This window comes from Toxorhynchites rutilus, chromosome 2, assembly GCF_029784135.1.
Source record: "Toxorhynchites rutilus septentrionalis strain SRP chromosome 2, ASM2978413v1, whole genome shotgun sequence".
NCBI lineage: Eukaryota > Metazoa > Arthropoda > Insecta > Diptera > Culicidae > Toxorhynchites > Toxorhynchites rutilus.
The window spans coordinates 336039504-336050906 of NC_073745.1; the positions used below are offsets into that span (position 1 = coordinate 336039504).

General features: G+C 44.2%; 2 protein-coding genes across 2 annotated transcripts; both read left to right on the plus strand.

Moving 5' to 3' along the window:
* Nucleotides 1–579: 579 nt before the first annotated feature.
* LOC129767124 (uncharacterized) lies at nt 580–1821 on the plus strand. The gene is made up of 2 exons (XM_055767745.1): nt 580–996; nt 1126–1821. The coding sequence occupies exons 1-2, from the start codon at nt 580–582 to the stop codon at nt 1819–1821; spliced, it is 1113 nt and encodes a 370-aa protein (XP_055623720.1).
* Nucleotides 1822–6834, plus strand: LOC129767128 (uncharacterized). The gene has a single exon (XM_055767751.1). It carries the CDS (start codon nt 1822–1824, stop codon nt 6832–6834), a length of 5013 nt encoding a protein of 1670 aa, XP_055623726.1.
* The last annotated feature ends 4569 nt before the right edge of the window (nt 6835–11403 follow it).

The window sequence follows — 11403 nt, forward strand, 5'->3', positions numbered from 1 at the left end:
GCAAGAAGTTCAATTCTGTGGACAGTATATAATAATACCTTGGACGGTTTTCGACGAGAAGACAAACTGTTGCCGCACCCACTGTGCCGTTACTACCGGTTACCAAGTGAGTCCCGATTACGCCCTTCACAAATGAAAGTGTAATGTTTACCAGGAGAAACGTCAGATGAAAATTAAGATGAAGAGAATGAAAACAAACAATAGATTGATAGAGTGAATTGAAGTGATAGAAAATTGAAATTAAAAGGAAAGCCATAGTTTGAAGAAAGTAGAAAGTTTATGAAAATTATTGAATCAAAGAGTTGAAGCAGATAACGAGAAAATAAGTAGAAACCGGAGGAATTGAGGAAAGAGACAGAAGAAAACCAAATGTAAGAATTATTCATATATGAAGAATTGTTCATTAATCTAAAAATTAATAAATTCTAGCTTAAAGCTGTGTTACTATATACGTAGCTAAAAAGAGGTTTCACTCTCATCGTTCTCCTGAAATTCGTCCGGCAACAATCTTTAAGATTTGTCTTTGGAGTAGAGAGAGATTTACGGTTGGATACGTTGCGTGGTTGGAGTACCGTATAGATGGAAAACCACTGCCTGATGTGTGACCGGCCAGATAATGCCGACAATCTGGTGCAGTGCGACAAATGCGATGGATATGTGCACTTTTCCTGTGCTGATGTGGGTGAATCGATTGCCGATGCAGATCGGAGTTTTACCTGCAAGAAATGCGTCGAAAGCGAAGAGGCTGTCACTATATCGTCACAACACACCAGCAAACGCTCCCACGCATCGTCGAGAAGTAGCATCAGTGCAAGGCGGACGAGCTTGCGGTTACAGCAGATAGAAACGGATCGTCAAAACCGCCTGAAGGAGTTAGATGATGCGGAGAAGTACCAGAGAATGCGTCGTCAAGTGGAAGCTGATTTTGATAAGCAGCGTTTCCAGGTGCTCGATGCACAACAGGAAGAGGTCGAACAGCGCAGCACGAGGAGCAGAGTAAGCTCTAGAGTCATCCGCGAGAACACCAGTAAGTGGGTGTGAGCAGCAAGTCAGACTGAGGGTCAAGTAGTCACCACGTGAACAACCGCTGTTACCACCGCCACATGCACCGCTACCGTATCGCAGAGCCAGCCTGGAAGTTCACCTCAACCTGTTGACATGGGAACTCATCGTATCGAGGGTTCAGCATTGCAGCGAACGGGACTCGCCGCCGAATCTAATGACACACAAATGCCGTCGCAAGTGTCATCAAGCATCGTTACAAGACCGCAGGAAGGAGGTGTTCCTGTTACCACCAGATCCCAGTTGGATGTTTCGATTCCGGCAGCTGTCACAGCAATAGTTAGCGTAACTGATGGCAATCGAGTCGAATTAATAAATCCAACGCATGTCAATCCTGTTGTTAACCAGGTGAGAAAAGGTGGTAGGAAAACTAAGGTAGATGAAATAGTCAACACTAGCACTCCGAAACAATCGCATGTAGTAACGAACGAAAATGTAAATCAAACCAGCCAGTTAGTAGTTACGAGTAGCAAAAATGATTACATTGAGTCAGCATGTTTGTACACTACTAGTCGAAGTCAATTTCCACAAACTGTTCACTCAAATACAAAGCCTGCAGAAGGTGCTCATGTTACCGCGTCCCTTGGGTCAGTGCTTAAACCACCGTCGGGGCACGGGCAAGGTATCGATCTCCATCCGTCCTTGTTTCCTCCACCATCGGGGCGCATACAGTTCGATGTATCGAATTCGTTGAAACCTCCACCACCGTCAGGGCAAAAGCAAAATGTCGTATCAAATCCACTATCGGCGATGAAATAGATGAGCCTTGATCCACTTACCCAATGGGATCGGCCAGTGCTTCAGCAACCTGGATATGAAAGTTACCAGGGAATGTTGTCCAGATCAACCAAAGTGGGTTGTACAATACCGAACGTACAATCGTCGTCAGTGGAACAAATGCAGCAACAATGTTCTGGGTTGAGTTCTTCGGTGCTTTTGCCATCTTTGGGGAATCAGCATTTGCAGTTGCCAACGTCGTCGTTGCCTTTAGCACAGCCGGGGCATCAGCAATTTCAAGTACCAACGTCTTCGATATTTCTGCCTCCGCCGGAGCATCAGCAGTATCGAATATCGAATTCGATGGTGTCAGAGCCACCGTTGGGACCTGCACGTTCTTTTGCACCAGGAAACCAGAATCTTCGGTCAGTACGAATGCAGCCGAATGCTCATGATTTTTCCCGTCCACGTCCTGCAGGACCTACCGCCGAACAACTGGCCGCTCGTCAAGTCATCCCAAGAGAGTTACCCGTGTTCTCTGGGAATCCCCAGGATTGGCCACTTTTCTTTAGTTCCTTTCGTAATTCCACTGAAGCCTGCGGATACAATGACGCCGAAAACCTGGCACGACTACAACGATGCCTTCGAGGACACGCTTTGGACAGAGTTCGCAGTCGATTGCTGATTCCTGAGTCAGTTCCTCACGTTATGGCCACGCTTCAACGACTCTATGGAAGACCAGAAATTATAATTATGTCACTCCTGAAAAGAATGCGCGAAATTTCCTCCCCCAGAGGAGATGATCTCAAAACGTTGATCAAGTTCGGCATGGGAGTGGAGAATCTAGTTGATCATATGATTTTGGCGGACCAACAACAGCACATTAGTAATCCTATGCTATTGCAAGAGTTGGTAGATAGGCTTCCGTCGAATCTGAAGTTGCAGTGGGCATCATACAAACGAAACTACTATGTTGTTAATTTAGCGACTTTCAACGATTTTATGAAGGAACTTGTCATGATGGCAAGTGAAGTAACACTTCAAGTAGATCCGGGGATGCAGATTCCGGGAAAATACGAGAAATGTAAGCGGGAGAACACCGCAAAGGAGAAGCTTTTCGTGCACCAACAAGCACCAATGGTGCCTAGACCGTCCGGGAGCAACACTGCTCTGAGAGAAGTAGCTAGTCCTGAGAGCAAGCCCTGTTTACACTGTGACAAATCAGACCATCGTATCGCGGAAAGTCCAGAGTTTAAGAAGCTGAGTTTGGATGATCGATGGAAGGCAATGCGACAAAAGGGATTATGTCGACTGTGTTTGATACCTCACCGATCCTGGCCGTGTCGCTCCAAGCGAGAGTGCGGAATAGGAGACTGTCGCATGCGTCATCACCCTTTGCTGCACACGAAGAAATCAGAAACGATTACGCCTTCACCATCAACACCAACAAATAGAAATATTGCACATCAACATCACCACTCCTTCACATCATCTGCGTTGTCGCGGTATCTTCCTGTCACACTGTACGGAAACGGGAAGAGCGTGAACGTATACGCGTTCCTCGACGATGGGTCCTCGTCAACCATGTTGGAAGTGGAAGTGGCGAATCTGCTAGGAGTAAAAGGGCCCAGTGAGCCCATGTGTTTGTGCTGGACGGGAGATGTTAAGAGAATCGAGAAGGGATCGCAACGTGTAGAGATAACCATTTCAGGACTGAGCGAGAAAACAAGTTTTCCATTGAGAGCGAGGACCGTCGAGCAGCTCAAACTGCCCAGTCAAACCGTAGCTTACGACGAGCTTTGCGAGGGATATCCACATCTCAGAAAATTACCAATGCGGGGATACACAGATATCACTCCTCAGCTGATTATCGGGGTAGACAACGCTAAGTTGCTCAGTGCGCTCAAGAGTCCAGAAAGTGGTACTGGAGAGTTAGTCGCTGTCAAAACTCGGCTGGGATGGTGCATTTACGGACGATGTACTACCGCTAAGAGTCCTGTGGAGTACGTAAATGCTCACGTGGAGCAATGTGCAGAAGAGGCTGAAATCAACAGCTTATTTAGGCAGTTTCTAGCGGTGGATGAATCGAGTATTCAACACAGTCCTGAATCGGAAGAAGACAAGCGTGCCATGGAGATTCTCCAGAACACCACTCGCAGGGTGGACAGCAGATTGGAAACAGGACTGATATGGCGCTATAACGAACCGTGCTTTCCGAATAGCTACCCAATGGCAGTGCGCAGAATGGAAGCGCTCGAAAGAAAGTTGGCTAAAGACCCAGAGCTTGACGAGAAAGTAAGATTGCAGATTGCAGAGTATCTTGAAAAGGGGTATGCTTATCGGATAACTCCAGCAGAAATGGAGTCTACCGACCCTAGACGTGTCTGGTATCTACCACTTGGGGTAGTAAGAAATCCGAAAAAACCAGGCAAGATTCGCCTGATTTGGGATGCGGCAGCCCGAGTGAACGGCACATCCTTTAACGATATGGTCCTTAAAGGACCCGATATGATGACCGCTTTAACCACCGTACTTCTGCGTTTCCGGCAGAAGCGTGTCGCATTTAGTGCCGATATAAAGGAGATGTTCCACCAATTCCTGATTCGGTCAAGGGACAGACAAGCGCAACGGTTCGTATTCCGCGAACATCCAGGACAGCCACCACAGATCTACGTAATGAGAGTCGCCACGTTCGGCGCAGCGTGCTCACCATGCATAGCTCAGTACCTGAAAAACAAAAATTCGAAGGAGTACGCGAACAAATTCCCAGACGCAGCCCGAGCAATAATCGAAAATCACTACGCTGATGATTATCTCGATAGTGTAGATTCCGTAGAAGAGGCGGTAAACCTGATCAACGAGGTGAAGTACGTGCACTCCATGGCTGGAATGGAGATTCGGAACTTCTCGCCAAATTTCACCGAAGTGCTTACGCGAATAGGGGAAACCAGTAAAGTTCAGCAGAAGTCCCTTACTCCGACCATTAGTGTGGAGAGAATACTTGGAATGGTTTGGAGGTCATCAGAAGACGTTTTTAGTTTCGAGCTCAGTGTGAAGGAGGAGATTCGAAACATCGTAGAGAGTCAGAATGCACCCACAAAACGTCAAGTTTTACGGACGATCATGTCTCTATATGATCCATTAGGACTCGTGGCGCACTTTTCAGTTCACGGGAAGATTCTCATGCAACGAATATGGAGAACTAGTACAGGTTGGGACGAGACGATCAGTGGGGATCTAGTAGAAGAGTGGCGCCGGTGGATCAACACGTTGATGAAGATAGGGGAAGTCAGTGTCCCTAGATGTTTCTTTTCTGGCATCGTTACCCCGAAGAACCTGCAGATCCACTTTTTTGTCGACGCAAGCGAAAACGCATACGCCTGCGTCGTATATATTCGAAGTCTGTACAACGGAACACCTCGATGCTCGCTGATAGCCGCGAAGACCAAGGTGGCACCATTAAAACCAAATTCAATTCCGCGGTTAGAGCTGCAGGCGGCTTTGATCGGTTCTCGACTTCTTGATAACATCTGCAAGTCTCTGACGATAACAGTGGCCGCCAGATATCTTTGGTCAGACTCGACAACTGTGCTCGCGTGGTTGAAGTCCGAAACTCGACGATACCACCAGTTCGTTGGCTTCCGGGTAGGAGAGATCCTCAGTACGACTACCGTGAGCGAATGGCGGAAAGTACAGTCGAAGTTTAACATCGCCGATCAAGCGACGAAGTGGAGAGATGGACCCAGTTTCAATCCTAACGACTGGTGGTATACAGGCCCAGCATTCCTGATGAATCCAGATGATAATTGGCAAAAGGATGATTCGGAAGAGTTTTCGACGGAAGAAGATTTGCGAGCTGCTTTCCTGCACCATCGAGTTTTGTCGACACCAATTCTTCAGTACTTAAGATTCTCAAAATGGAAGAGATTTCTGCGGTCGACTGGATTCGTCGTCAGGGCAATGAAGCGGTTCCTGGGGCTACATGCGATAGGCCCACTCTCACAAGAGGAACTACAGCAAGCCGAGACGCTGATATGGCAGCAGGTACAACAGGAAGAATACACGGATGAACTCGCAATACTTCGCTACAATAAAGATAATCCGGATATGGAGTCAAAATCGGTTGACAGCACCAGTGCATTGTACAAGTTGAGCCCGATGCTTGATAGTGATGGAGTTCTACGCATGAATAGTCGGATTGGAGCAGCGCCAATAGTAACCAACGAAGTAAGATTTCCGGTTCTGCTCCCGAAAAGTCATCGAGCAACGGAGTTGCTTGTAGCTGATTACCACGCACGTTTTCTACACAGTAACCATGAAACGGTAGTGAACGAGTTAAGGCAGCGGTTCTATATTCCCCAGCTTCGCGTGGTCGTTAGGAAGATTGCCAAGCAGTGCCAATATTGTAGGGTACATAAGGCGGTACCTCATCCACCAATCATGGCACCACTTCCAGAGATTCGGTTGACTGCTTTCGTTCGTCCATTCACGCATACTGGTGTGGACTACTTCGGTCCTGTATTTGTCAAGCAAGGTCGCAGCCTGGTTAAGCGCTGGATAGCGCTTTTTACTTGCCTGTCCATCAGAGCAGTGCACCTCGAAGTTGTTCATGGTTTGTCTACCCAGTCGTGCGTGATGGCAATCAGAAGGTTCGTGGCACGAAGGGGATCACCATCAACGTTCTGCTCAGACAATGGGACCAATTTTATTGGAGCAAGCAATATACTGCAGGAACAGCTCAAGATCACCAATGAACACTGCGCTGCTACCTTCACTAACACGAATACGAGATGGTTGTTGAACCCGCCGTTGACGCCCCACATGGGAGGATCATGGGAGCGCATGGTCAGATCAGTGAAGGTGGCGATGACGGCAATTTCAGAGCATCCACATCACCCCAGTGATGAGGTTTTGGAGACAGTTGCGCTGGAGGCTGAGTCGGTGGTTAATTCTAGGCCACTAACCTACATCGCATTGGATCATGCTGAGCAGGAGGCTCTTACGCCGAACCACTTCATGTTCTACGGTACGCAAGGAGTCAACCAACCCTGCTGAGAGCTGGTGGATTACACTACGCTGCGGGACAGTTGGAAGCTTGGCCAGTATCTTGTGGATACCTTCTGGAGACGCTGGGTACATGAATATTTACCCATGTTAACCCGGCGCACCAAGTGGTTCCAGCTAGTAAGACCTTTAAAAGCCGGAGACTTGGTGGTCGTGGTAGACGAAGGTAGGCGCAATGGATGGCTTCGAGGACGAATTCTTGATGTGGTGTCAGGAAAGGATGGACAAGTGCGGAGAGCAGTGGTGCAAACATCCAAAGGAACGATCAGTCGTCCAGCAACGAAGCTGGCATTGCTAGAGGCTAGCTAGCTAGCTGAGAGATAGGAGAGGCTTGTTTGAGCGAACCGGAGCTACACGGGCGGGGGGATGTTGCCGCACCCACTGTGCCGTTACTACCGGTTACCAAGTGAGTCCCGATTACGCCCTTCACAAATGAAAGTGTAATGTTTACCAGGAGAAACGTCAGATGAAAATTAAGATGAAGAGAATGAAAACAAACAATAGATTGATAGAGTGAATTGAAGTGATAGAAAATTGAAATTAAAAGGAAAGCCATAGTTTGAAGAAAGTAGAAAGTTTATGAAAATTATTGAATCAAAGAGTTGAAGCAGATAACGAGAAAATAAGTAGAAACCGGAGGAATTGAGGAAAGAGACAGAAGAAAACCAAATGTAAGAATTATTCATATATGAAGAATTGTTCATTAATCTAAAAATTAATAAATTCTAGCTTAAAGCTGTGTTACTATATACGTAGCTAAAAAGAGGTTTCACTCTCATCGTTCTCCTGAAATTCGTCCGGCAACACAAACATTATCTGGTAGGAAAGAATTTTTAAACTGTATGAAAGAGAGATTGTGGAGCAAACCTATGCATATAAAACTAAATAAATGTGTGTCTGCCTATAAAAATTGTGGTTTTTTTCTTTGAAAAATTTACACAAACATTCCGGATAACCCAATATAAGCTATTCTGATTTTTCCTGATTTTAATTTCCATTCTCCCTGATTTTTGAAAAAACCCTCAATATGAATAAGTATTTACAATAAGAAAGATTCCTACTGAAGATAGGGGAGAATCCAACCAAGAATTTTCCAACAGGAACGATAGAATTTTCCATACTGTGCAAGTGGAAAATTCCCTACACATAGCAGGTAGCCAGTAAGTTAGTTCTAACGTTTTTATAGTTCTGTACATCCTCACAGAGGGATCGAGGATTAGAGAGAAAAAATAAAACAGTTGATAGTTGAACATCGAGAAGAACAGTTGTTTCTCTCGATAGAAAAAAAAAAAAAGAAAAGTGCCCCAGACCGCCTGAGCGTTACATTTGGTGACAGCAGTGGGATGCTGTCCAAGTGGGGACAGCAGCCCACCCATTAAGTGATTATTTGGATGCTAGCGCGAGTGCGTTATCGACAACCAATTTCAGTGTACGCGGCGCATTTTATTCTTCGAATCAAGAAGGATCTTTTGTTTTCGTGAGGGAACAATTTCAATCGAAAGTGTGAGAAGAAAACTCGACTCGAGAATCGAATCAAAAATATAATCAATGAAAAAAAAAGTATCAGAAACATTGTGGAACAAAAGTTAAAAAATTAGTGATCGTAATTGATAGCAGATCAAGTGACATTGGATCTTCCAAAGTGTATGGAAGCAAAACCAGAAAACCAAAATCTGAATCGAAGTGGTTATCCCACCAAGTGAAAAAACGTTTGAATAGAAACTATCAAAACAAATTGGATTAAACGAAACGGTGCAAAAATATTACAACAGTGCCTAATCTCAACAGCCAGAATGAATAAGACGAAACATGTGACGGAAGGCAATGCTGTGGACGAGACGGTTCCTCTCAAAGCAAAACTGTTGATCAAGTGCAATAACTTAAAATGGAAGCAGTTTGATGGCAGTGATGTATTCAAAAAAGGGAAACACTGTAATATCGGGATACGTCAGTGGCGGTGACTACAGACCGGCAGGATTGGGTGCGCTATCATGATGCCAGTATTATGAGAAGGCGAACTTCTAGCAGGATTCTGGTTGGAGGAAAACGTTAATAAAGCTATGGCACCTAATAAAGATAGTTAAACAATTTTATGAAAAATATATATTAAAAATGATAAAAGTATACTATTAAAAAAAATACGAGAAATCGCTGATGCATTCAGCAGATGCGAGGAAAAAAACTAGGGTTATTCAATTCTGTAAGAACTGTTCATTCTGTTTTGAAAACACAATCATATCTCCCATACTTCAATTGTATGAACAGGGAAAGATGGGGAAATGTACTTATCGATAATTTAAACAGGTTTGATTTCAAATTTCACAAAAACACACTTTAAAGTGGGATTTTTAGAAAAAGTGACAGATTCAGCCATATATGTCTACAGCCAATTTAACAAGAATGTGTCCATCAATCGCAATCATAGCTTTTGAATGGATCGAAGGGCTGGAAACCCGGGAATTCTTTCCTGTAAGGGCATGCATGTATTGAACTTACTTGAAAGTTCAGGAGTAACTGAAAATGTGGGATAAAATTACATGATCAAATATATAAATGAGATAAAAATATATAAATGCGAAGAAAATAAATAAATGCGAGTAAAATTAATGGAAGAGTATGCGAGGAAATATTTTCCATGTAGATTGAAGGCTCTACAATGTTGATCGATAAGACTGTTTGGGAAATTTTATGGAGATATGATAATTTTATTTTTCATTTGTAATTGCGGAATTTCAGAATTGAGGGAGTTGAGATAAATAAATACAGATATCATAGCAAATGAAGAACACACAAAAATTGAAATAATATACAATCAGTTATATATAAAAATAACCTCACAGACCAATTTTATAGGAAACTCTTCTAGTTTCCCCTAAAACTCATTGAGTAGGGGGAGATGCAGTGACCCTCTCCCACCAATAGAACATCTCAGACAATTTCAATATGAATAAGCATTTACAATAAGAAAGATTCCTACTGAAGATAGTGGAGAATCCAACCAAGGATTTTCCAACAGGAACGATAGAATTTTCCATACTGTGCAAGTGGAAAATTACCTACACATAGCAGGTAGCCAGTAAGTTAGTTCTAACGTTTTTAGAGTTCTGTACATCCTCACAGAGGGATCGAAGATTAGAGAGAAAAGATAAAACAGTTGATAGTTGAACATCGAGAAGAACAGTTGTTTCTCTCGATAGAACAAAAAAGAAAAGTGCCCCAGATCGCCCGAGCGTTACAATAGTTGGCAACCCTGGCTGCAACAAAGGTAGCCGAGATCCACACAGTGTGCCAACTATCAAGTTCTCGATGCTGTTATTCGAAGAGCTTACCACCTTTCTGAGAAAAAAAGAAATTTTGATTCAAAGGCCAGTGATGATAAAGTAAAAGTTTAAAAATCTCGATGTTTTCATGAGGATATCTCATTTCTCGCTAAAATTTTTGCGCATATGTCACGCACGATTAGCTTTAATTAAGTGGTTGTTCTGCTGTTTATCGTGAGAAGTTTTCACAACTCACAACTTCGCTGGAAAAATATAAAATACCATCATTCAATCCGTCCTTGCCTGGGTGAACCAGTGTACTGTGAGTTAACCCGTACCATCCACCAATTTGTGCTCTAAGCCATAGATGCAAAACTATCCACAAGTGATCCTTCCAACTCCTTGTTTTGGAATAAAATACCCCCCACGTTCTTTTGTTCGAGCTGATGCAGAACCATACAAACTTTGCCATGTTATCTTTCTTCGGTTTCAAGATCGTGACGATGACGATAACTTTATCCTTAGCAGCTTTTCTCAGACAGAGTGACCGACAAGTGACGCCCAAGCCAAGATATTAACATACCAAACAATCACAGAGACTACATAAAGGTGTCAATCTCCCCCCATTGGACGAATGGACGGACGAACAGATTCTACCCAACGTTACATTCCTTGCATTCTCTCAAACGTCAGCATCGTTTGATTAGTCTTTATCTTCTCAGCTCATCCAACAAAGGGCACTAAAACTCATTTCCACTCACCAACGCTTTTTTCTTCTTCACTTCCAATGTGAAAAAAAAACCTAAGGATAACTCTTCTCCAGAATTCACCATACATATACACCACCTCCCACCCACCCCCTGCACTGTGGCAGTTGCAACCTCCACGAAGTTATTCAGTTCTCGTCCGACACGCGGAGGGTAAAAGCTTCAACTCGGTAAAACTTTCACCCCAAACTACCCTCTGTCAGTCGGGTTCAGTCTCGGCAGGCAATAGTTGCTAAAACAGTGCTCTGCACAATAGCTATTGTGAGGCGGCACACAGTCAGAAAGAGTGCTTCTGATATTTTATGTATAAACTTACTTCAAAACTGATTCATAGTGATGGGTCCGTTGCGAGTAAGGAGAGTCACGGATGTGAAGAAGTTGGGAAGTGGGCGACGGATGGCAAGCAAACATATTTGCCACCGATCCCCTTAGAGCTTCCAGGGGAGGGAAACTTTACACGAACGCGCAGAAAGAAGAACTCTTACGTGTGGTACACGGGCACAAAGATCTCGAATCAAATAGCAGCAGCAGCA